Genomic DNA, 26949 nt, shown 5'->3' with positions numbered 1-26949 from the left:
GCAGTGCCCCACCCCCGCACCTCTTACATTTATACAAAATAACAGTTTTATAACAAATCTCTTTGGTAAAACAGACAAATTTAAAAAGAAAGAAATCATACTAATTCACTAATTCCAAATGTTTTTACTGGTAATTAGAAATATTCTCCCTACATTTTAGTTCGGCATTATATGGAATAAACATGTACCTGCGCTGCCAGCCCTGACCCGCACACCAGTATCGGTTCGCGGGAACTTCTCCCTCAGCTGCGCGATCCCGGGCGGGTCCGCGCACTGACGTCACGGGATCCAGCGTGCACCCGCCTGAGCAGCAGCTGCTGAGCCTTCCTAGAGCCGAGTCTGCAGAGGACAGGAACGAGGAAGGTGCAAACATGGCAACGGGGACAGGTGAGCGCAGACAGCACAGTCACCCATACATCCTTTGCCCTCACCCTCGCCTGGCAGATAGGCAGCTTTATGCATGAAATAAACCGTGAGCTTGTCTTCCACAGAGGCAGAGACCAGGCAGAGGCTGCTGAAGACTGTCAAGAAGGAGGTAGGTGACCCCACGGCAGCATCTTCCTCTGTGATCTCCATTTACATTCAGCTTGATGCGTATTAAGGGACCCTGACGTGTGCAAGTGTATGTGTGCTGTGTGTATGCGAGCAGGCTCTGAGGGTGTGTTACATGTACACAGCTGGCAGCTTCTGGTCACTTGTGTCGCTGTAGTACAGTGCCACACAGCTGTCCCAATGGGTGCAATGGGCTCTGGGCAGAAGCAATGCACACGCCTTGTCACTGCTAGCAGACCAGAATTCATACATCATTTTCATTCATTGGCTTTGACAGTGGCACTTGTGGTGTTAGCAGTATTGCCATCACAATGACATACATAATACAGCATATTTTGTAGTCATTAGTAACAGCTCTCTGACTTGCTGATGTTTTGCCCTAACAGTATATAGCTATTTGATTATGAGCAAGGTTAGGAGATATTATACCTTTATTACCTGGAACATTTACATCTGTGTCACATGTAGTTTGCAGGTGAGGGTGTATGCCTCTACATATATGTACTGTACCATGGATTGTCAGCCATGCCTGTGTTGTGTCAGTGTCAACAATGTTAAGGATACATCGATCATCCACACCGACTGTATCACACAACACCATGTAACGTTAACCTTACTTCTTTAGACAGCTGTATATACAGTAGGTATCTTTATAATGGTTATGAATCACTTCTTGGTACAGTAATAAGATACATTGATAGTTTATTATCATTTGGCGGATTTTTGTTTTGTGATATTCAAAATCTAGTTTCAACAGTACTACAGTAATTTGTATTGTTTTTGTTTATTCTTACCTACTGTACTTATTTGAGTCAATTCAATTAGAAGCGAGTTTGTGAAATCAAATTCTCATCATAAAACTTGGCTGCATCATGTGAATGCGCACACCAGAGAAATGGGAGATTTATTAAGAAATACAATTACGCGGGAAACCACACTGAACCACAAAAAGGGACAACTGACATAGCCCGACAATATAGAAGGCTGTTAGTGGTCTTTCATAAGGAAAGTACTGGAGGTTCTTGAAAGATGTGAAATGGCTGTTTTTTTTTTAAAATATAAATGGTATAAAAATTATAGCCAGCTAGTATATTACAGCAATTCAAAGTCTATACAGTATTTTGTGGCATGGAAAAATGTTTGTAGTTTTTTTTTTTTTAGTGTTTTTATAAAATTTGTAAAAAGTTGAAACCCCCCCCCCCCCCCCTATTTTAGCCCCCATCTGCAAGTTCAAAAACTCCTTTCCCATCAATAAAATACCTCATCATGCCTATCTCACCTTACCCTTTGTGGAGCTTTTTATAGAAAGTTACATGAAAACAGATGTTTTATTGGCGAAATGCTGCTATTTAAACCCCTCAAAGTGCATAAATATTAACTGGCAGGGGTATACCAGAGGTTCTGCACTGTGTCCTGAAATTTTTACTTTAAAGTAAAAATTTACCCGATTCACTGGGTGGTATTCATGTGACTGGTGGTCGGGAGACCGACGGTCACATGACCTCCACCGACATCCCGCCCCCTCACTATCCCGACCAACAGGGACTATTTCCACTCGTGGGTGTCCACGACACCCATAGAGTGGGAATAGAACCCGTGGCGACCGCAGGTTGCCACCGAGCCCGCAAGGGGCTTGCTGCACTCGCCCCTCCCCGCCGGGATCCTGGCGTCGGTATGCTGACCTCCGATCAGACATACTACACCCCGATTCACCTGCCCAAAATTTTTTAATTTCCTCAGAAAGTGCAATGCAAGTTTGGAATTGAGTTGCAAATAAAATTAATAAGGCCGTATTCACGGCCCAATTTGGGGAGAGATGTGTGCTGAGCGATCCGCTCAGCACACATCTCTCCCCCTGCTCAGCAGAGAGCGATGTGTGCTGAGCGTGCGGGGGGAGACGAGGGGGGCTGCTCATTTCACCCAGTGGGTGAAATGAGCGACCTGCTAGATTGAGCCTGCATGCAGGCCAATCTAGCACCAGCGATAGTGATGCACGGGGCCACGCATCGCTATCGCTGTGGGGGTACGCACGGAGTGATCACTGCTTAAAATCTAAGCAATCTAGTCAGATTGCTTAGATTTTAAGCAGCGATCGCTCCTAATTAAATTTACCCGGTAGATTCATAAAGAGAGACTTTAGATGACACAAACTATGTGTGAGTGAGTCCTTTGTCTACTTGGCACGGAATGGGGCATATGTAATAGGGTCTGAGTTTGCTGGAGGTGCAGGATGCCAGCTGATATCAGACTTTTTTTCAAAGCAGCAATCATTTAGAAGGCAAAACTATGCCTTGTAAATGATTGCCACTTTAAAAAAAACCCTCAGAGATCGTCCAGCATCTCGCACCTCTAGCAAACTCGGACCCTATTACATATGCCCCTATATGTGTTTTGCGACTTTCACTATTCTGTGAGATTTGCATCTAGCTTAGGCTACGGCCACACATAGCGGCCAAGCGGGTTCCGTTTAGCGAGACCCGCTTAGCTGGGAGGGTTTTTTTTGTGTTCACACGGATCCTGTTCTGCGGGATGCCGCAGAACAGGATCCAGTCAGTGACACACAGGATTTTCATAGAACACAGCTGCACTGTGTGAACACTTACATTGAAATGTATGTGTTCACACTGAAATCCCTTTGGATCCGGCGGCGGCGGGACTGCCGCACATGTGTTGGCGCCTGCATAGGCGCCCATGTGCAGTCTCCTTCCGGCCAAGCAGGTCCTGCTGAACGGGACCCATTTGGCCGCTATGTGTGGCCCTACCCTTACTCCATGGGTATTTACAATCTTGATTTATTATTATATACCACATAAAGTCTCAATCCTTATGTAATGGCTACTGGAGCTGTGTACGTTTTTTTAAAATAAAATAGGGATGATCTAAAGGTACGTGCACTGATACAGGTTATGTATAGGTCCTTTTATCATATGCTGTAGCAGTCTGAGAATTGTAGATTCACAAAAAGTTATGGGTTGAACCAGTCTTTTTATAAAAAATGTTTTTATTTTTTAATAATTCTTTATTTTATGCGGTTAGTCAAAAATACAGAAAGAGACACAGTTATGCAGTGGTGCATACAGAGAGGCAAGTGATACAAGTGTCAATATCACAGTGAGATGCGGTCCAATGTGGGAACAAAAAGTTAAGGGGACATGGATAAATAACATGAGGCATAAACATTTGACCAAATTTTGGTGTAAATAAGAACTTCTGAAACCGCAGTCAGAAGGGGGAATGAAAGTCGGAAATGGGGAGGGGAAGGGGGGGTGGATGACCATGGGATACGGTCGTTAGGTCGACAGTCATTAGGTCAACCACTGAAGGTTGACAGGAGCATTAGGTCAAAAGGTCGACATGAGTTTTTCAAAATGTTATTTATTTTTTGATTTTTTTTTGATTTTTCCATACTTGACAATCCACGTGGACTATGATTGGAACGGTAACCTGTGCCGAGCGAAGCGAGGCACCTCGCCCGAAGCATGGCGAGCGAACACGGTGCACTAATTGGGGTTTCCCGTCACTTTACAAAGAAAACGACACCAAAAGGTATTGGTGTAGAGAGCATAAGATGGGCAGACCTTTTTTTTTTGTAAATCAAGTTGATTAATTTCCCATCAGTATTTACTTTTCTCTAACGTCCTAGAGGATGGTGGGACTCCGTAAGGACCATGGGGAATAGACGGGCTCCGCAGGAGATAGGGCACTTTAAGAAAGCTTTGGATTCTGGGTGTGCACTGTCTCCTCCCTCTATGCCCCTCCTCCAGACCTCAGTTTTACACTGTGCCCAGAGGGAAATGGGTGCACTGCAGGGAGCTCCCCTGAGTTCTCTGCCTAGAAAGCATTTTCTCTATCGTCCTAGTGGATGCTGGGGTTCCTGAAAGGACCATGGGGAATAGCGGCTCCGCAGGAGACAGGGCACAAAAAGTAAAGCTTTTCCAGATCAGGTGGTGTGCACTGGCTCCTCCCCCTATGACCCTCCTCCAGACTCCAGTTAGATTTTTGTGCCCGGCCGAGAAGGGTGCAATCTAGGTGGCTCTCCTAAAGAGCTGCTTAGAAAAAGTTTAGCTTAGGTTTTTTATTTTACAGTGAGTCCTGCTGGCAACAGGATCACTGCAACGAGGGACTGAGGGGAGAAGAAGTGAACTCACCTGCGTGCAGGATGGATTGGCTTCTTGGCTACTGGACATCGGCTCCAGAGGGACGATCACAGGTACAGCCTGGATGGTCACCGGAGCCGCGCCGCCGGCCCCCTTACAGATGCTGAAGTCAGAAGAGGTCCAGAATCGGCGGCTGAAGACTCCTGCAGTCTTCTAAAGGTAGCGCACAGCACTGCAGCTGTGCGCCATTTTCCTCTCAGCACACTTCACACGCAGTCACTGAGGGTGCAGGGCGCTGGGGGGGGGCGCCCTGGGAGGCAAATGTAACCTATATAAAGGCTAAAAATACCTCACATATAGCCCCCAGAGGCTATATGGAGATATTTAACCCCTGCCTGGATTCACTAAATAGCGGGAGACGAGCCCGCCGGAAAAGGGGCGGGGCCTATCTCCTCAGCACACGGCGCCATTTCCTCTCACAGCTCCGCTGGTCAGGACGGCTCCCAGGTCTCTCCCCTGCACTGCACTACAGAAACAGGGTAAAACAGAGAGGGGGGGCAAATTTATGGCGATATTTTGATATATATAAAGCAGCTATAAGGGAGCACTTATTATAAGGCTATCCCTGTTATATATAGCGCTTTTGGTGTGTGCTGGCAAACTCTCCCTCTGTCTCCTCAAAGGGCTAGTGGGTCCTGTCTTCGTTAGGAGCATTCCCTGTGTGTCTGCTGTGTGTCGGTACGTGTGTGTCGACATGTATGAGGACGATATTGGTGTGGAGGCGGAGCAATTGCCAAATATGAGGATGTCACCCCCTAGGGAGTCGACACCAGAATGGATGCCTTTATTTATGGAACTACGGGATAGTGTCAACACGCTAAAGCAGTCGTTTGACGACATGAGACGGCCGGACAATCAATTAGTGCCTGTCCAGGCGACTCAAACACCGTCGGGCTGTGAAACGCCCTTTGCCTCAGTCGGTCGACACAGACCCAGACACAGGCACTGACTCCAGTGGTGACGGTGACGAATCAACCGTATTTTCCAGTAGGGCCACACGTTATATGATTTTGGCAATGAAGGAGGCGTTACATTTAGCTGATACTACAGGTACCACTAAACAGGGTATTATGTGGGGTGTGAAAAAACTACCTATAGTTTTTCCTGAATCAGAAGAATTAAATGACGTGTGTAATGAAGCGTGGGTTGCCCCTGATAAAAAGCTGATAATTTCAAAGAAATTATTGGCATTATACCCTTTCCCGCCAGAGGTTAGGGAGCGCTGGGAAACACCTCCTAGGGTGGACAAGGCGCTAACACGCTTATCTAAACAAGTGGCGTTACCCTCTCCTGAGACGGCCGCACTTAAAGATCCATCAGATAGGAGGATGGAAAATATCCAAAAAAGTATATACACACATGCAGGTGTTATACTACGACCAGCTATAGCGACTGCCTGGATGTGCAGTGCTGGGGTAGTTTGGTCAGAGTCCCTGATTGAAAATATTGATACCCTGGACAGGGACAATATTTTACTGTCGTTAGAACAAATAAAGGATGCATTTCTTTATATGCGTGATGCACAGAGGGATATCTGCACACTGGCATCACGGGTAAGTGCTATGTCCATTTCGGCCAGAAGAGCTTTATGGACGCGACAGTGGACAGGCGATGCGGATTCAAAACGACATATGGAAGTTTTGCCGTATAAAGGGGAGGAGTTATTTGGAGTCGGTCTATCAGATTTGGTGGCCACGGCTACAGCCGGGAAATCCACCTTTCTACCTCAAGTCACTCCCCAACAGAAAAAGGCACCGACTTTTCAACCGCAGCCCTTTCGTTCCTTTAAAAATAAGAGAGCAAAGGGCTATTCATATCTGCCACGAGGCAGAGGTCGAGGGAAGAGACAGCAACAGGCAGCTCCTTCCCAGGAACAGAAGCCTTCCCCGGCTTCTACAAAAGCCTCAGCATGACGCTGGGGCTTCTCAAGCGGACTCGGGGACGGTGGGTGGTCGTCTCAAAAATTACAGCGCGCAGTGGGCTCACTCGCAGGTAGATCCCTGGATCCTGCAGATAATATCTCAGGGGTACAGGTTGAAATTAGAGACAGATCCACCTCGCCGTTTCCTGAAGTCTGCTTTACCAACGTCCCCCTCCGAAAGGGAGACGGTTTTGGAAGCCATTCACAAGCTGTACTCTCAGCAGGTGATAGTCAAGGTACCTCTTCTACAACAAGGGAAGGGGTATTATTCCACTCTTTTTGTGGTACCGAAGCCGGATGGCTCGGTAAGGCCTATTCTAAATCTGAAGTCCTTGAACCTGTACATAAAGAAGTTCAAGTTCAAGATGGAGTCACTCAGAGCAGTGATAGCGAACCTGGAAGAGGGGGACTTTATGGTATCCTTGGACATCAAGGATGCGTATCTCCACGTTCCAATTTACCCCTCACACCAGGGGTACCTCAGGTTCGTTGTACAAAACTGTCACTATCAGTTTCAGACGCTGCCGTTCGGATTGTCCACGGCACCTCGGGTCTTTACAAAGGTAATGGCCGAGATGATGATTCTTCTTCGAAGAAAAGGCGTATTAATTATCCCATACTTGGACGATCTCCTAATAAGGGCAAGGTCCAGAGAACAGCTAGAGATGGGATTAGCACTGTCGCAAGAAGTGCTAAAACAGCACGGGTGGATTCTGAATATTCCAAAATCCCAGTTAATGCCGACAACTCGTCTGCTGTTCCTAGGGATGATTCTGGACACGGTTCAGAAAAAGGTTTTTCTCCCGGAGGAAAAAGCCAAGGAGTTATCCGAGCTTGTCAGGAACCTCCTAAAACCAGGAAAGGTGTCTGTACATCAATGCACAAGAGTCCTGGGAAAAATGGTGGCTTCTTACGAAGCAATTCCATTCGGCAGATTCCACGCAAGAATTTTCCAAAGGGATCTGTTGGACAAATGGTCAGGGTCGCATCTTCAGATGCACCTGCGGATAACCCTGTCTCCAAGGACAAGGGTGTCTCTTCTGTGGTGGTTGCAGAGTGCTCATCTATTGGAGGGCCGCAGATTCGGCATACAGGATTGGATCCTGGTGACCACGGACGCCAGCCTGAGAGGCTGGGGAGCAGTCACACAAGGAAGAAACTTCCAGGGAGTATGGACGAGCCTGGAAACGTCTCTTCACATAAACATTCTGGAACTAAGAGCAATATACAATGCTCTAAGCCAGGCAGAACCTCTGCTTCAGGGAAAACCGGTGTTGATCCAGTCGGACAACATCACGGCAGTCGCCCATGTGAACAGACAGGGCGGCACAAGAAGCAGGAGTGCAATGGCAGAAGCTGCAAGGATTCTTCGCTGGGCAGAGAATCATGTGATAGCACTGTCAGCAGTGTTCATCCCGGGAGTGGACAACTGGGAAGCAGACTTCCTCAGCAGACACGATCTTCACCCGGGAGAGTGGGGACTTCATCCAGAAGTCTTCCACTTGCTGGTAACCCGTTGGGAAAGACCAATAGTGGACATGATGGCGTCTCGCCTCAACAAAAAACTGGACAGGTATTGCACCAGGTCAAGAGATCCGCAGGCAATAGCTGTGGACGCGCTGGTAACGCCTTGGGTGTACCAGTCGGTGTATGTGTTTCCTCCTCTGCCTCTCATACCAAAAGTATTGAGAATTATACGGCAAAGAGGCGTAAGGACGATACTAGTGGTTCCGGATTGGCCAAGAAGGACTTGGTACCCGGAACTTCAAGAGATGATCACGGAAGATCCGTGGCCTCTACCTCTAAGGAGGGACTTGCTTCAGCAGGGTCCCTGTCTGTTTCAAGACTTACCGCGGCTGCGTTTGACGGCATGGTGGTTGAACGCCGGATCCTAAAGGAAAAAGGCATGCCGGAAGAAGTCATTCCTACTTTGATTAAAGCAAGGAAGGAAGTAACCGTGCAACATTATCACCGAATTTGGCGAAAATATGTTGCGTGGTGCGAAGATCGGAGTGCTCCGACGGAGGAATTTCAACTGGGTCGATTCCTACATTTCCTGCAATCAGGATTGTCTATGGGTCTCAAATTGGGATCTATTAAGGTTCAAATTTCGGCCCTGTCGATTTTCTTTCAAAAAGAATTGGCTTCAGTCCCTGAAGTCCAGACCTTTGTTAAGGGAGTGCTACATATACAGCCTCCTGTGGTGCCTCCAGTGGCACCGTGGGATCTCAATGTGGTTTTGGACTTTCTAAAATCTCATTGGTTTGAACCACTAAAGAAGGTGGATTTGAAATATCTCACATGGAAAGTGACCATGCTTCTAGCCCTGGCTTCGGCCAGGAGAGTGTCAGAACTGGCAGCTTTATCTTACAAAAGCCCATATCTGATTTTCCATTCGGACAGGGCAGAACTGCGGACTCGTCCGCATTTTCTCCCTAAGGTGGTGTCAGCATTTCATCTGAACCAGCCTATTGTAGTGCCTGCGGCTACAAGTGACTTGGAGGACTCCAAGTTACTGGACGTTGTCAGAGCATTAAAAATATATATTGCAAGGACAGCTGGAGTCAGAAAATCTGACTCGTTGTTTATATTGTATGCACCCAACAAGATGGGTGCTCCTGCGTCTAAGCAGACGATTGCTCGTTGGATCTGTAGCACAATCCAACTTGCACATTCTGTGGCAGGCCTGCCACAGCCTAAATCTGTAAAGGCCCACTCCACAAGGAAGGTGGGCTCATCTTGGGCGGCTGCCCGAGGGGTCTCGGCATTACAACTTTGCCGAGCAGCTACGTGGTCAGGGGAGAACACGTTTGTAAAATTTTACAAATTTGATACTCTGGCTAAGGAGGACCTGGAGTTCTCTCATTCGGTGCTGCAGAGTCATCCGCACTCTCCCGCCCGTTTGGGAGCTTTGGTATAATCCCCATGGTCCTTTCAGGAACCCCAGCATCCACTAGGACGATAGAGAAAATAAGATTTTACTTACCGATAAATCTATTTCTCGGAGTCCGTAGTGGATGCTGGGCGCCCATCCCAAGTGCGGATTATCTGCAATAATTGTACATAGTTATTGTTAACTAATTCGGGTTATTGTTGAAGGAAGCCATCTTTCAGAGGCTCCGCTGTTATCATACTGTTAACTGGGTTTAGATCACAGGTTGTACGGTGTGATTGGTGTGGCTGGTATGAGTCTTACCCGGGATTCAAAATCCTCCCTTATTGTGTACGCTCGTCCGGGCACAGTACCTAACTGGAGTCTGGAGGAGGGTCATAGGGGGAGGAGCCAGTGCACACCACCTGATCTGGAAAAGCTTTACTTTTTGTGCCCTGTCTCCTGCGGAGCCGCTATTCCCCATGGTCCTTTCAGGAACCCCAGCATCCACTACGGACTCCGAGAAATAGATTTATCGGTAAGTAAAATCTTATTTTTGTTTGGATTTTTTCTCTATTTTTTACAGGGAGCACTGCTGGCAACAGGCTCCCTGCATTGAGGGACTGAGGAGAGAGGGGCAGACCTACTTAAATGGTAGGCTCTGCTTCCTCGGCTACTGGACACCATTAGCTCCAGAGGGGGCGAACTCAGGTTCGTCCTGGGCGTTCACTCCCAGAGCCGCGACGCCGTTCTCACAGAGCCAGAAGAAAAGAAGTCAGTAGACGTCTCAGGCGGCAGAAGCCTTCAGAGCTTCACTGAGGTAACGCACAGCATTGCAGCTGTGCGTCATTGCTCCACACACCTCACACACTCCGGTCACTGTAAGGGTGCAGGGCGCAGGGGGGGCGCCCTGGGCAGCAATATAAACACCTCTCTTATGGCAAAAAACTATATACATGTACAGGTGGGCACTGTACATGTATATAAAAGAGCCCCCGCCATTTTTTAAATAACTTTGAGCGGGACAGAAGCCCGCCGCCGAGGGGGCGGGGCTTCTCCCTCAGCACTCACTAGCGCCATTTTCTCTCCACAGCACCGCTGAGAGGAAGCTCCCCGGACTCTCCCCTGCTTTACACACGGTGAAAGGGGGTTTTGAAGGAGGGGGGGGGGGGCACATAATTGGCGTTTTATTACTACACAGCGCTACTGGGGAAAAAGCATTCTGTGTTTCTTTCCAGGGGTATAGCGCTGGGGTGTGTGCTGGCATACTCTCTCTCTGTCTCTCCAAAGGGCCTTAAAGGGGATACTGTCTTCAGAAAAGAGTTTCCCTGTGTGGGTGGAGTGTGTCGGTACGCTGTGTCGACATGTTTGACGAGAAAGGCTCGCTTAATGTGGAGGGGGAGTGCTTGAATGTCAGGTCGCCGTCGGCAACGCCGACACCGGACTGGGTGGATATGCTGAATGTCTTAAATGCAAATGTAAATTTACTGCATAAAAGGTTAGACAAGGCTGAAGCTAGGGATCAGTCAGGTAGCCAGACCATGCCTGTCCCTGTGGCGCCAGGACCTTTGGGGTCTCACAAGCGCACCATATCCCAGGTCGATGACACAGATACCGACACAGATACTGACTCTAGTGTCGACTATGAAGATGCAAAATTACAGCTGAAGGTGGCAAAGGGTATTCGGTACATGATTATTGCCATTAAAGAGGTTTTGCATATCACTGAGGAACCCCCAGTCCCTGACACGAGGGTACACATGTATAAAGGGAAAAAGCCTGAGGTCACTTTTCCGTCCTCATTTGAGCTAAGCGAATTGTGCGAAAAGGCTTGGGAATCTCCAGATAGGAGACTACAAGTTCCCAAAGGATTCTTATGGCGTATCCCTTTCCACAAAAGGATAGGATACGATGGGAATCTTCGCCTAAAGTAGACAAGGCGCTGACACGCTTATCCAAGAAGGTGGCACTACCTTCTCAGGATACAGCTTCCCTCAAGGATCCTGCTGATCGCAAGCAGGAAATTACCATGAAGCACTTTACACACATTCAGGTACTATTGTTAGACCGGCTATGGCGTCGGCCTGGGTTTGTAGTGCTGTCGTGGCATGGGCAGATTCCTTCTCTACGGAGCTTGACACCTTAGATAGGGATGCCATTTTAATGACCAAAGAGCATATCAGAGATGCTGCCTTGTATATGAGAGATGCTCAAAGAGACATTTGTTTACTAAGCTCCAGAATAAACGCTATGTCTATTTCTGCTAGGCGACTCTTGTGGACCCGACAGTGGCCCTCATTCCGAGTTGTTCGCTCGTTGCCTAGTTTCGCTATATAGCGATTAGTCGCTTACTGCGGATGCGCAAGGTTCGCTGCGCTTAGTTATTTTACACAAAAGTTAGGTATTTTACTCACGGCATAACAAGGATTTCTCTGACGTCCTAGTGGATGCTGGGAACTCCGTAAGGACCATGGGGAACAGCGGCTCCGCAGGAGACTGGGCTCAAAAGTAAAGCTTTAGGACTACCTGGTGTGCACTGGCTCCTCCCCCTATGACCCTCCTCCAAGCCTCAGTTAGATTTTTGTGCCCGGCCGAGAAGGGTGCACACTAGGGGCTCTCCTGAGCTTCTTAGTGAAAGTTTAGTTTTAGGTTTTTTATTTTCAGTGAGACCTGCCGGCAACAGGCTCACTGCATCGAGGGACTAAGGGGAAAAGAAGCGAACCTGCCTGCTTGCAGCCAGCTTGGGCTTCTTAGGCTACTGGACACCATTAGCTCCAGAGGGACCGAACACAGGCCCAGCCTCGGAGCTCGGTCCCAGAGCTGCGCCGCCGGCCCCCTTACAGAGCCAGAAGCAAGAAGAGGTCCGGAAAATCGGCGGCAGAACACATCAGTCTTCACCAAGGTAGCGCACAGCACTGCAGCTGTGCGCCATTGCTCCTCATACACACCTCACACTGCAGTCACTGAGGGTGCAGGGCGCTGGGGGGGGGCGCCCTGAGCAGCAATAAAAACACCTTGGCTGGCAAACATACATCACATATAACCCCCAGGGCTATATGGATGTATTTTAACCCCTGCCAGAATCCATAAAAATGCAGGAGAAAAGTCCCCGAAAAAGGGGCGGAGCCTATCTCCTCAGCACACTGGCGCCATTTTCTCTCACAGCTCCGTTGGAGGGAAGCTCCCTGGCTCTCCTCTGCAGTTACTACACTACAGAAAGGGGTTAAAAAAAGAGAGGGGGGCACTAATTAGGCGCAGTATTAATAAAACAGCAGCTATAAGGGGAAAAATCCTTCTATAAGGTTATCCCTGTGTATATATATAGCGCTCTGGTGTGTGCTGGCATACTCTCCCTCTGTCTCCCCAAAGGGCTAGTGGGGTCCTGTCCTCTATCAGAGCATTCCCTGTGTGTGTGCTGTGTGTCGGTACGATTGTGTCGACATGTATGAAGAGGAAAATGGTGTGGAGGCGGAGCAATTGCCTGTAATGGAGATGTCACCCCCTAGGGAGTCGACACCTGAGTGGCTGAGCTTATGGAAGGAATTACGTGACAGTGTCAGCTCTTTACAAAAGATTGATGACATGAGACAGCCGGCTACTCAGCCTGTGCCTGTCAAGGTGTCTCAAAAGCCATCAGGGGCTCTAAAACGCCCGTTACCTCAGATGGCAGATACAGACGCCGACACGGATACTGACTCCAGTGTCGACGATTAAGAGACGAATGTGACTTCCAGTAGGGCCACACGTTACATGATTGAGGCTATGGAAAATGTTTTACATATTTCTGATAATACCAGTACCACTAAAAAGGGTATTATGTGGGGTGAGAAAAAACTGCCTGTAGTTTTTCCTGCATCTGAGGAATTAAATGAAGTGTGTGATGATGCGTGGGTTTCCCCCGATAAAAACTGTTAATTCCTAAAAAGTTATTAGCATCATACCCCTTCCCGCCAGAGGATAGGGCACGTTGGGAAACACCCCTTAGGGTGGATAAAGCGCTCACACGCTTGTCTAAACAGGTGGCACTACCGTCCCCGGATACGGCCGCCCTTAAGGAACCTGCTGACAGAAAGCAGGAAAATATCCTAAAATGTATATACACTCACACGGGTGTGATACTGCGACCAGCAATCGCCTCAGCCTGATTGTACAGTGCTGGGGTGGCTTGGTCGGATTCCCTGACTGACAATATTGATACCCTAGATAGGGACAGTATATTACTGACTATAGAGCATTTAAAAGATGCATTTCTATATATGCGTGATGCACAGAGGGATATTTGCCGACTGGCATCAAGAGTAAGTGCGCTGTCCATTTCTGCCAGAAAAGGCATATGGAAGTATCGCCTTATAAAAGGGAGGAGTTATTTGGGGTAGGTCTAACAGACCTGCTGGCAACGGCTGGGAAATCCACATTTTTACCCCAGGTAGCCTCTCAACATAAGTCCTTTCGGCCCCATAAGGGCAAGCGGGCAAAAGGCTCCTCATTTCTGCCCCGTGGCAGAGGGAGAGGAAAAAGGCTGCAGCAAACAGCCAGTTCCCAGGAACAGAAGCCCTCTCCCGTTTCTGCCAAGTCCTCAGCATGACGCTGGGGCTTTACAAGCGGACTCAGGCACGGTGGGGGCCCGTCTCAAAAATTTCAGCGTGCAGTGGGCTCACTCACAGGTGGACCCCTGGATCCTTCAGGTGGTATCTCAGGGGTACAAATTGGAATTCGAGACGTCTCCCCTTCGCCGTTTCCTAAAGTCTGCTTTACCGACGTCTCCCTCCGACAGGGAGGCGGTATTGGAAGCCATTCACAAGCTGTATTCCCAGCAGGTGATAATCAAGGTACCCCTCCTACAACAGGGAAAGGGGTATTATTCCACGCTATTTGTGGTACCGAAGCCGGACGGCTCGGTGAGACCTATTTAAAATCTAAAATCCTTGAACACTTACATACAGAGGTTCAAATTCAAGATGGAGTCACTCAGAGCAGTGATTGCAAACCTGGAAGAAGGGGATTATATGGTGTCTCTGGACATCAAGGATGCTTACCTACATGTCCCAATTTACCCTTCACACCAAGGGTACCTCAGGTTTGTGGTACAGAACTGTCACTATCAGTTTCAGACGCTGCCGTTTGGTTTGTCCACGGCACCCCGGGTCTTTACCAAAGTAATGGCCGAAATGATGATACTCCTTCGAAGGAAGGGAGTTTTAGTTATCCCTTACTTGGATGATCTCCTGATAAGGGCAAGATCCAGGGAACAGTTGGTAGTCGGGGTAGCACTATCTCAAGTAGTGTTGCGGCAGCACGGTTGGATTCTCATTATTCCAAAATTGCAGCTGATCCCGACGACACGTCTTCTATTCCTAGGGATGATCCTGGACACAGTCCAGAAAAAGGGGTTTCTCCCGGAGGAGAAAGCCAGGGAGGTATCCGAACTAGTCAGAAACCTCCTAAAACCAGGCCAAGTGTCAGTGCATCAGTGCACAAGGGTCCTGGGAAAAATGGTGGCTTCCTACGAAGCAATTCCATTCGGCAGATTCCACGCAAGAACTTTCCAGTGGGACCTGCTGGACAAATGGTCCGGATCGCATCTTCAGATGCATCAGCGGATAACCCTGTCACCAAAGACAAGGGTGTCTCTCCTGTGGTGGTTGCAGAGTGCTCATCTTCTAGAGGGCCGCAGATTCGGCATTCAGGACTGGGTCCTGGTGACCACGGATGCCAGCCTGCGAGGCTGGGGAGCAATCACACAGGGAAGAAATTTCCAGGGCTTGTGGTCAAGCCTGGAGACATCACTTCACATAAATTTACAATGCCCTAAGCCAAGCAAGACCTCTGCTTCAAGGTCAGCCGGTGCTGATCCAGTCGGACAACATCACGGCAGTCGCCCACGTAAACAGACAGGGCGGCACAAGAAGCAGGAGGGCAATGGCAGAAGCTGCAAGGATTTTTCGCTGGGCGGAAAATCATGTGATAGCATTGTCAGCAGTGTTCATTCCGGGAGTGGACAACTGGGAAGCAGACTTCCTCAGCAGGCACGACCTCCACCCGGGAGAGTGGGGACTTCACCCAGAAGTCTTCCACATGATTGTAAACCGTTGGGAAAAACCAAAGGTGGACATGATGGCGTCCCGCCTAAACAAAAAATTGGACAGGTATTGCGCAAGGTCAAGGGACCCTCAGGCAATAGCTGTGGACGCTCTGGTAACACCGTGGGTGTACCAGTCAGTGTATGTGTTCCCTCCTCTTCCTCGTATACCAAAAGTACTGAGAATTATAAGACGGAGGGGAGTAAGAACTATACTCGTGGCTCCGGATTGGCCAAGAAGGACTTGGTACCCGGAATTTCAAGAGATGCTCACGGAGGACCCGTGGCCTCTACCTCTAAGAAGGGACCTGCTCCAGCAAGGACCCTGTCTATTCCAAGACTTACCGCGGCTGCGTTTGACGGCAGGGTGGTTGAACGCCGGATCCTGAAGGAAAAAGGCATTCCGGATGAAGTTATCCCTACCCTGATCAAAGCCAGGAAGGATGTAACCGCAAAGCATTATCGCCGCATTTGGCGAAAATATGTTGCGCGGTGCGAGGCCAGTAAGGCCCCAATGGAGGAATTTCAACTAGGTCGATTCCTGCATTTCCTGCAAACAGGAGTGTCTATGGGCCTAAAATTGGGGTCCATTAAGGTTCAAATTTCGGCCCTGTCAATTTTCTTCCAGAAAGAACTAGCTTCAGTTCCTGAAGTTCAGACGTTTGTAAAAGGGGTACTGCATATACAGCCTCCTTTTGTGCCTCCAGTGGCACCTTGGGATCTCAATGTAGTTTTGAGGTTCCTAAAGTCACATTGGTTTGAACCACTTGAATCTGTGGAGTTAAAATATCTCACATGGAAAGTGGTCATGCTGTTGGCCCTGGCCTCGGCCAGGCGCGTGTCAGAATTGGCGGCTTTATCCTGTAAAAGCCCTTATCTGATCTTCCATTCAGACAGGGCGGAATTGAGGACTCGTCCTCATTTTCTCCCTAAGGTGGTTTCAGCATTTCATCTGAACCAACCTATTGTGGTACCTGCGGCTACTAGGGACTTGGAGGACTCCAAGTTGTTGGACGTAGTCAGGGCCCTGAAAATATATGTTTCCAGGACGGCTGGAGTCAGAAAATCTGACTCGCTGTTTATCCTGTATGCACCCAACAAGCTGGGTGCTCCTGCTTCTAAGCAGACTATTGCTCGTTGGATTTGTAATACAATTCAGCTTGCACATTCTGTGGCAGGCCTGCCACAGCCAAAATCTGTAAAAGCCCATTCCACAAGGAAGGTGGGCTCATCTTGGGCGGCTGCCCGAGGGGTCTCGGCTTTACAACTTTGCCGAGCAGCTACTTGGTCAGGGGCAAACACGTTTGCTAAATTCTACAAATTTGATACCCTGGCTGAGGAGGACCTGGAGTTCTCTCATTCGGTGCTGCAGAGTCATCCGCACTCTCCCGCCCGTTTGGGAGCTTTGGTATAATCCCCATGGTCCTTACGGAGTTCCCAGCATCCACTAGGACGTCAGAGAAAATAAGAATTTACTTACCGATAATTCTATTTCTCGTAGTCCGTAGTGGATGCTGGGCGCCCATCCCAAGTGCGGATTGTCTGCAATACTTGTACATAGTTATTGTTAACTAAATCGGGTTATTGTTGTTGTGAGCCATCTTTCCAGAGGCTCCTCTGTTATCATGCTGTTAACTGAGTTCAGATCACAGGTTGTACGGTGTGATTGGTGTGGCTGGTATGAGTCTTACCCGGGATTCAAAATCCTTCCTTATTGTGTACGCTCGTCCGGGCACAGTATCCTAACTGAGGCTTGGAGGAGGGTCATAGGGGGAGGAGCCAGTGCACACCAGGTAGTCCTAAAGCTTTACTTTTGTGCCCAGTCTCCTGCGGAGCCGCTGTTCCCCATGGTCCTTACGGAGTTCCCAGCATCCACTACGGACTACGAGAAATAGAATTATCGGTAAGTAAATTCTTATTTTTTCATCGTTCTGGTGATCGGAGTGTGATTGACAGGAAGTGGGTGTTTCTGGGCGGAAACTGGCCGTTTTATGGGTGTGTGCGGAAAAACGCTGCCGTTTCTGGGAAAAACGCGGGAGTGGCTGGAGAAATGGGGGGGTGTCTGGGCGAATGCTGGGTGTGTTTGTGACGTCAAACCAGGAACGAAACTGACTAAACTGATCGCAGTGGCAGAGTAAGTCCCGAGCTACTCAGAAACTGCAAAGAAATTTCTATTCGCAATTATGCGAATCTTTCGTTCGCAATTCTGTAAAGCTAAGATTCACTCCCAGTAGGCGGCGGCTTAGCGTGAGCAATGCTGCTAAAAGCAGCTAGCGAGCGAACAACTCAGATTGAGGGCCCGTGGACGGGAGACGCCGACTCAAAGCGGCATATGGAGTCATTGCCTTACAAGGGGGAAGAGTAGTTTGGAGACGGCCTCTTGGACCTTGTCTCTACTGCTACGGCCGGTAAATCGAATTTTTTACCTTATGTTCCCCCGCAGCATGCTAAGAAGGTACCCCATTATCAGATGCAGTCCTTTCGTTCCAATAAGAGCAAGAAGGTACGGGGATCGTCCTTTTTTGCCAGAGGTAAAGGCAAGGGAAAAAAGCTGCACGCAGCTAGTCCCCAGGAGCAGAAGTCCTCCCCTGCATCTGCAAAGTCCACCGCATGACGCTGGGGCTTCCCGGGGGGGGAAGCAGATCAAGTGGGGGCACGTCTTCGATTTTTCAGCCACGTCTGGGTTCACTCGCAGGTGGATCCCTGGGCATTAGAGATTGTTTCTCAGGGATACAGACTGGAATTCGAAGACATGCCTCCTCGCCGGTTTCTCAAATCGGCTCTGCCGACTTCCCCGTCAGAGAGGGAGCTAGTGTTAGCTGCAATACAAAAATTGTATATTCAACAGGTGATAGTCAAAGTTCCTCATCTCCAACAAGGAGAGGGATATTGCTCAACCCTGTTTGTGGTCCCGAAACCGGACGGTTCGGTCAGACCCATTTTAAATCTAAAATCCCTGAACCTGTACTTGAAGAGATTCAAGTTCAAAATGGAATCACTCAGGGCGATCATCGCCAGCCTGGAGGGGGGGGGGGGGATTGGATGGTGTTCCTGGACATAAAGGATGCATACCTTCATGTTCCGATTTTCCCTCCTCACCAGGCGTTCCTGAGATTTGCAGTACAGGACTGTCACTACTAATTTCAGACGTTGCCGTTTGGGCTTTCAACGGCCCCGAGAATTTTCACCAAGGTAATGGCGGAAATGATGGTGCTCCTGCGCAAGCAGGGTGTCACAATTATCCCATACTTGGACGATCTCCTCATAAAGGCGAGATCTCGGGAGAAGTTGCTGGACAGCGTGTCTCTGTCCATGAAGACGTTGCAAATGCACGGCTGGATTCTCAATATACCGAAGTCCCAGCTAGTCCCTGCAACGCGTCTGAACTTTTTGGGCCTGATTCTAGACACAGACCAGAAGAGGGTTTTTTTTCCGATGGAAAAGGTCCAGGAGCTCATAGCCCTGGTCAGGAACCTATTGAAGCCAAAAAAGGTTTCAGTGCATCATTGCACACGGGTTCTGGGGAAGATGGTGGCTTCATACGAGGCCATCCCCCTCGGCAGGTTCCATACGAGGACCTTTCAATGGGACCTATTGGACAAATGGTCCGGGTCCCATTTACAAATGCATCAAAGGATCACCCTGTCTCCCAGAACCAGGGTATCTCTCCTGTGGTGGCTGCACAGTGCTCACCTACTAGAGGGTCGCAGGTTCGGCATTCAGGACTGGGTCGCAAGCCTCCGAGGCTGGGGAGCGGTCACGCTAGGAAGAAATTTCCAAGGTCTCTGGTCAAATCTGGAGACTTGTCTCCACATCAGTGTCCTGGAGTTGAGGGCCATATACAACGCCCTACGTCAGGCGGAGGAATTGCTTCGGGACAAACCGGTTCTGATTTAGTCAGACAATGTCACGGCAGTGGCTCATGTAAACCGGCAAGGCGGAACAAGGAGCAGAGTGGCCATGGCAGAAGCGACCAGGATTCTACGCTGGGCGGAAGGCCATGTAAGCGCACTATCATCAGTGTTCATCCCGGGGGTGGACAACTGGGAGGCGGACTTCCTCAGCAGGCACGACCTGCATCCGGGAGAGTGGGGACTTCATCAAGAAGTCTTCGCACAGATCACGGGTCGGTGGGGACTGCCTCAGATAGACATGATGGCATCCCGTCTCAACAAAAAGCTAAAGCGGTATTGCGCCAGGTCAAGAGACCCTCAGGCGGTAGCGGTAGATGCTCTGGTGACACCTTGGGTGTTCAGATCGGTCTATGTGTTTCCTCCTCTACCTCTCATACCCAAGGTGTTGAGAATAATAAGAATAAGCAGGGTCAGAACAATCCTCATTGTTCCAGATTGGCCACGGAGGACTTGGTATCCGGAGCTGCAAGAGTTGCTCACAGAAGATCCGTGGCCTCTTCCGCTAAGGCAGGACCTGCTGCAGCCAAGACTTACCGCGGCTGCGTTTGACGGCATGGCGGTTGAACGCCGGATCCTAGCGGAAAAAGGGATTCCGGAAGATGTCATTCCTACCCTGATCAAGGCTAGGAAGGACGTGACATCGAAACATTATCACTGTATGTGGCGAAAATATGTTTCTTGGTGTGAGGCCAGAGCTGCTCCTACGGAGGAGTTCCATTTGGGCCGTCTACTTCACTTCCTTCAAACAGGAGTGAATTTGGGCCTTAAACTAGGGTCCATAAAGGTCCAAATTTCGGCCTTATTCATTTTATTTCAATGAGAATTGGCCTCTCTTCCTGAAGTACAGACTTTTGTTAAGGGGGTGCTGCATATTCAGCCTCCTTTTGTACCTCCGGTGGCGCCTTGGGATCTTAACGTGGTATTACATTTCCTCAAGTCCCCTTGGTTTGAACCACTCAAAACAGTGGAGTTGAAATACCTCACTTGGAAAGTCGTCATGTTGTTGGCATTAGCTTCGGCAAGGCGTGTTTCAGAGTTGGATATATGCAATACAGAAAGAGGACTACTCCTGATTGGCGCTTGTCAGATAACACCCACATAAAACATTATGATTGAGCCATGATTGGTTGGAAATAAAGCATGTGTCTAGTGTTATGTAAAAACAATCTCTGTTTTAATTTAAACAAACACTTAAAATCAAAACACATATAAAATGGAAGTAGATAACACAGAGAATCCTACCAAGATGGTGGCCGGAGCCGCAGGTGTTATATGCAAGGTATACCCGGGAAAGATACCCTGCATAAGGCTCCGGAAGGCGAGATTTTCCCTGTGGTATAAACTGAGTCCAAAAACGTCCTTGGAAGTCCAGAGCACTGGTAGGCAGACACCAACGCGTTTTGGGACATCAAAGTCCCTTTTTCAAGGTAGTGTTTCAGAGTTGGCGGCTTTATCACATAAAAGCCCATACCTGGTTTTTCACGTGGATAGGGTGGAGTTGAGGACTCGTCCTCAATTTCTGCCAAAAGTGGTCTCATCTTTTCATATGAACCAACCTATTGTCGTGCCTGTGGCTTCACGGGACTTGGAGGATTCCGAGTCCCTAGATGTGGTCAGGGCTTTGAAGATTTATGTGACCAGAACAGCTAGGATCAGGAAGACTGAGGCTCTGTTTGTACTGTATGCGGCCAACAAGGTTGGCGCTCCTGCTTCAAAGCAGACTATTGCTCGCTGGATCTGTAACACGATTCAGCAGGCGCATTCTACGGCAGGATTGCCATTGTCTAAATCGGTTAAGGCCCATTCCACTAGGAAGGTGGGCTCTTCTTGGGTGGCTGCCCGAGGGGTCTCGGCATTACAGTTGTGCCGAGCAGCTACTTGGTCGGGGTCAAACACCTTTGCGAAGTTCTATAAGTTTGATACCCTGGCTGAGGAGGACCTCCTGTTTGCTCAATCGGTGCTGCAGAGTCATCCGCACTCTCCCGCCCGTTTGGGAGCTTTGGTATAATCCCCATGGTCCTTACGGAGTCCCAGCATCCTCTAGGACGTTAGAGAAAATAGGATTTTACTTACCGGTAAATCTATTTCTCGTAGTCCGTAGAGGATGCTGGGCGCCCGTCCCAAGTGCGGGCTTCTTCTGCATGACTTGTATATAGTTATTGCTTACATAAGGGTTATGTTATAGTTTTATCGGTTGGACCGAGGCTATGTTGTTGTTCATACTGTTAACTGGGTAGTTTATCACAAGTTATACGGTGTGATTGGTGTGGCTGGTATGAATCTCGCCCTTAGATTTACAAAAATCCTTCCTCGTACTGTCCATCTCCTCTGGGCACAGTTTCCCTAACTGAGGTCTGGAGGAGGGGCATAGAGGGAGGAGCCAGTGCACACCCAGAATCCAAAGCTTTCTTAAAGTGCCCTATCTCCTGCGGAGCCCGTCTATTCCCCATGGTCCTTACGGAGTCCCAGCATCCTCTACGGACTACGAGAAATCGATTTACCGGTAAGTAAAATCCTATTATTTCCTACTTCACTGGCATCAGAAATTGCCATTCTGCTGTAATTTCTCGTAGCTTTGTAATAGACCATTCTCCCAAGGCATTCTAATGTTGAGGCTTCAGTGAGCTGCACACACACAGCCTCAAAATGTGATTATGTAATATGTGCATGGAGACTGGTGTGCACTGAATTATTTCCTGAACACCAAATATACCAGGACTGTCTTGCTTAAAAGTGATGGAGATGCCAGAGGAAAAGCTGATATGCACTGTTACTGAGAAAGAGGTTTCAAGATATAAAGGATGGCTGCTCTTTGTGTACAACTTAGCTGTCAGCATGGCTAATGACTTACCATTTCACTGTAACAATAACACAACATGGTTGACTGATCCAACAATAAAGCATGGTTAGTTGATATAATGTCTGTTTACCCAGTGTTGTTCATTCTGTATATAGATATAGGCTGTTAAAATGAACCAAAATCTAATAGTGCAGTACAGATAAATCAGTCGTGCAAGGATATTAATCCACATATATCCTCCCAATAATATACTGATGTGGTTGTTTTATGCTCCACAGTTAACCATCTACAAAACCAGGCTTAAACCATCAATTTCAGTGGACAGCATATGCTCCTTCTAGCACATTTTAATGATGTGCAAAAAAGCAAATATAAAATTAAGGAAACAACAATATTGGGCTGTGTAGCTACTTGGTTATGCTTGCAGCACTGTATATGATGTTGAGTCTGAAAAACAAATTACTTGCAGCTATTTTAATTTATATTATAATTAAATTTTCTGTGTTTAGACACTTGCATTAAGTAAACATATTGCTGAACAAGATAGACATTTTACAGAGTATTAAATAATGCTATGCTGTATATTCACTGTTCATATTGGAAAACAATTACATGAGATGCTCAGTGAGTGCCAGGAAGACATATTCCTTTGTATGCTGCTCCTTTGGTAAATGTGTAGTGTGAAAAGACAGACTTCTCGTTGCCTTGACTACCATCCTTAAATTGGAAAGACACAATATGTTTTTACAAATTCAAAACTTGACAGTAAGCAGATGTACTGGAGTATAGGCTTTCGTATACAAAGCTTACATTTTGCTTTTCATTAGGAAATACAGTCACTAGTTGAGAAATCAAGATTTTTTTTGTTTTTGTTTTTTACACTGGTGACTGTTTTCTTTGTAGAGGTAATAAATATAATGTTTCCATGTTAGGCCCATGCACACTAGAAGATATGAGCTCCCAGATATGGATCATGAAAGATAATTTGCATACACACTAATAGGCCCTACATACTACCCGATAATACTCAAAGATATGAACAATCTCGTTCATTAACGAACAAGATACCGTTCATATCTTTGAGTGTGGAGGCACCAATGATGAACGATGCGCAGCCCCGCGCTCGTTCATCGCTGGTGCCCCGTCGCTTGTGCATGCAGGCCAATATGGACGATCTTGTCCATATTTGCCTGCATTTCTATGGAGCCGGGTAACGGGGGGAGTGAAGAAACTTCACTCCCCCCCTTCACTGCCCCCCCGCTGCCGGGTCGCCCATCGGCCGTATCCACCGTCGGGCAGCTCGGCAGCGGATCGCTCAATGTGTAGGGCCCTTTAAGATATTGTGCATACACTGGACGATTTTGAGCTCAAAGCTCACTTTTGGCATTTTGAGCTCAAACTCGTCCAGTGTGTATGGGCTAGCGATGAGCGCTGATGCGCGCTCCCATATCATCGCTAGCCGCCATAGTCCGTCGGGCTGTTTGTACAGCCGAGTGAAGCACTTTCCACAGTCTCCTACTGTTGAAAGTGCTTCACCCCGCCGTGAACATTGCTGGCACAGGGAAAATCGCTCACTATGTATGCACCTTAAACGATTTTATGAAAGATATTAAAGATATTGGCTAAATCTTCTGGGACACCTCATTTAAATAATGGTCTGTTATGAAACATTACATTTAAATAAAGGGCTGGCATTTAAAAAAATAAATTATATTCAAAAATAAATTTTCTTCATAAATGATATATTGTAATATGAGTGACATGCTAAATTGTTCTTAAATTACCTAGGCTTTAAATAGACATAAAACTAAACATAGCAAAGTTAAATGCTGGTACACTGCCCCTTATATGTTTTTCCTGGCCACCTAGCCCCTGTCCAAAGAATAACACAACTCAATAAGTTATTTTGACAAAATAAATTATTAAGATAATAGAACTCCGGATTGGATTTATTTACTATAATGAGGCCAACAATTACCTCTGTAGCAGGGATTACGCCAACCGGTCAATTCAACAAATAATCCAGTACAGTAAAGGCCATAAATAGTAATGCCTACATCATTTGGGTAAAATAGAAGAAACAGAATTTTAGAACAGTCTTTTTTCAGGAACATAAGAAATATAAACAATTTACAACGTCATTCACAGAGGCAAATGAAGTACATTCAACTGTCGTTATGGTACCAACAAACAAGACCAAACTATTTCTAAAACATAAAAAAAAAAACCACAATTTAAAAAAATTACATTTTGAAAAAACTGGGCTCGCCATGGTGAGTGGACTGTGTACTCATATCTGAGTACATGCCACTGCTGCTGGGATAGGAGGGTGGGTGATTATAGCTGGGGCCCACCGCGTAGATGTTGGGAATCGGAGGTGGAACTGGCACAGAATGTGAGTGGGTGAGGTGGGATGGGGACAGTGGTGGGGCCAGATGCTGCCTTGATGGGAACGCTATGTGGCATACCGCAACCAATCTGCCATGAGAGGCATGCCGCATAACATCATGTATCAAAGACTTGACACAGGCAAATTGATCTTGGGCCAGGTTACGCATCTCGCTAGCCAAACCTGAGGCAAAATGGTCCGTTTATCCAGAGGCTTTTGCAGAATCTCCTCCGCATGTTTTAAAACTAATTTGGACCTGGACTTAGATGAACTGGATGCCTTCTCCGAAAACTTCACATTCTTGGGAGGGTGGGGGATAGCAGAGGTGCCGGCTCCGGTTGGCCACGCAATTCAGCACCTTCCACTTTGGGACTTTGGGCTGTTTGCTCGTGGTGGTATCCGTATCCAGAGTCTCATCTTGTAAAAACACAAACCACATTAGTTTTATGCAAAAATTAGCAGGGTGTATTTATTACTATATGTTCCTACTTAACTGATCCAGACTCTCCGTTTCTTCCACTACTGCCTCCGGCACAGGAGAGTTGGGATTAGTAGAACACCGGGGGTCTCTCTCAGGTTCTTGATCAAGGGTAAACAGGACCATGTCGTAGTACCACAATGACAGTTTACGTACTTCATCGGCCCCCGCTCCTGAAAGCTGCAAATCTTTTTATTTTTTATGTCCCTTCTAAAAGACTGTTCGCAAATTTTGGATCTTCTTTTTCATCCATAACATCACTATCATGGTCTTTACTGTACTGGGCGAGTTTCTCTAAGGCTACATTTTTCTTAGGCCGGTTGGCGTAGTCCTTGCTTTTTATATGCCATAGGCAATCGTTGGCCTCATGCAGTTCAATAATTCAGGTCTAGAATTCTCTGTCGGCAGTCATGGTCTAAAAAAAGTATAAGAAATAACAAAGGTTATTATACACATTTATGGACAGCATGCTGCAGATACGGTACATGTGGCCTACACAATGGCAGATAGCGTATACATGTAGGCTACACAATGGCGGACAGCGTGTACATGTAGCGTACATGTAGGCTACACAATGGCGGACAGCGTGTACATGTAGGCTACACATTGGCAAATACATGTAAAAAATAGCGTACATGTAGGCTATACATTGGCAGCAGCGTGTAAAATATAGTGTACATGTAGGCTATATTGGTGGGCAGTGGGTGCATGTATGTTTTAAACTTGCATGCACAACATTGGTGGGCGCATGCATATTTTAAACATGCATGCACAACATTGGTGGGCACTGGGTGCATGTATGTTTAGAACATGCATGCACAATATTGGTGGGCAGTAGGTGCATGTATGTTTAGAACATGCGTGCACAATATCGGTGGGCACTGGGTGCATGTATGTTTAGAACATGCATGCACAACATTGGTGGGCAGTGGGTGCATGCATATTTTAAACATGCATGTACAACATTGGTGAGCAGTGGGTGCATGCATATTTCTCTGACGTCCTAGTGGATGCTGGGGACTCCGTAAGGACCATGGGGAATAGCGGGCTCCACAGGAGACTGGGCACTCTAAAGAAAGATTCAGTACTATCTGGTGTGCACTGGCTCCTCCCTCTATGCCCCTCCTCCAGACCTCAGTTAGAATCTGTGCCCGGACAGAGCTGGGTGCTTTTAGTGAGCACTCCTGAGCTTGCTAATAAGAAAGTATTTTAGTTAGTTTTTTTATTTTCAGAGAGCTTCTGCTGGCAACAGACTCTCTGCTACGAGGGACTGAGGAAAGAGAAGCAAACCTACTAACTGCGGCTAGGTTGCGCTTCTTAGGCTACTGGACACCATTAGCTCCAGAGGGATCGAACACAGGACCTGACCTTGTCGTCCGTTCCCGGAGCCGCGCCGCTGTCCCCCTCGCAGAGCCAGAAGACAGAAGCCGGCAGAAGCGGAGAAGACATCAAAATCGGCGGCAGAAGACTCCTGTCTTCACATGAGGTAGCGCACAGCACTGCAGCTGTGCGCCATTGCGCCCACACTAACCCACACACTCCGGTCACTGTAGGGTGCAGGGCGCAGGGGGGGCGCCCTGGGCAGCAATTGTTACCTCCTGGCGAATGCTGCATATAGACAGTGGCACACTGTTATATGTATGAGCCCCCGCCATTTATTTTACAAGAAATCGCGGGACAGAAGCCCGCCGCTGAGGGGGCGGGGCCTTCTTCCTCAGCACTCACCAGCGCCATTTTCCTTCCACAGCTCCGCTGAGAGGAAGCTCCCCAGGCTCTCCCCTGCAGAA

General features: G+C 47.9%; 1 protein-coding gene across 2 annotated transcripts in view; it reads left to right on the top strand.

The window, feature by feature from the left end:
• The first annotated feature begins 218 nt into the window (after positions 1-218).
• SGSM1 (small G protein signaling modulator 1) overlaps positions 219-26949 on the top strand; it is a 446529-nt gene continuing 419798 nt past the window's right edge. For both annotated transcript variants that reach the window (XM_063913222.1, XM_063913221.1), the window contains exons 1-2: positions 219-387; positions 492-535. In XM_063913222.1, the coding sequence (XP_063769292.1) occupies positions 372-387; positions 492-535 (60 nt within the window). In that variant the 5' untranslated portion in view covers positions 219-371. The remainder of the gene's footprint in view (positions 388-491; positions 536-26949) is intronic.

Source organism: Pseudophryne corroboree, chromosome 1 (assembly GCF_028390025.1).
Source record: "Pseudophryne corroboree isolate aPseCor3 chromosome 1, aPseCor3.hap2, whole genome shotgun sequence".
NCBI classification, from domain to species: domain Eukaryota; kingdom Metazoa; phylum Chordata; class Amphibia; order Anura; family Myobatrachidae; genus Pseudophryne; species Pseudophryne corroboree.
The sequence above is the reverse complement of the archived record's forward strand: the minus strand, read 5'-3'. Positions and strand labels throughout refer to the sequence as shown.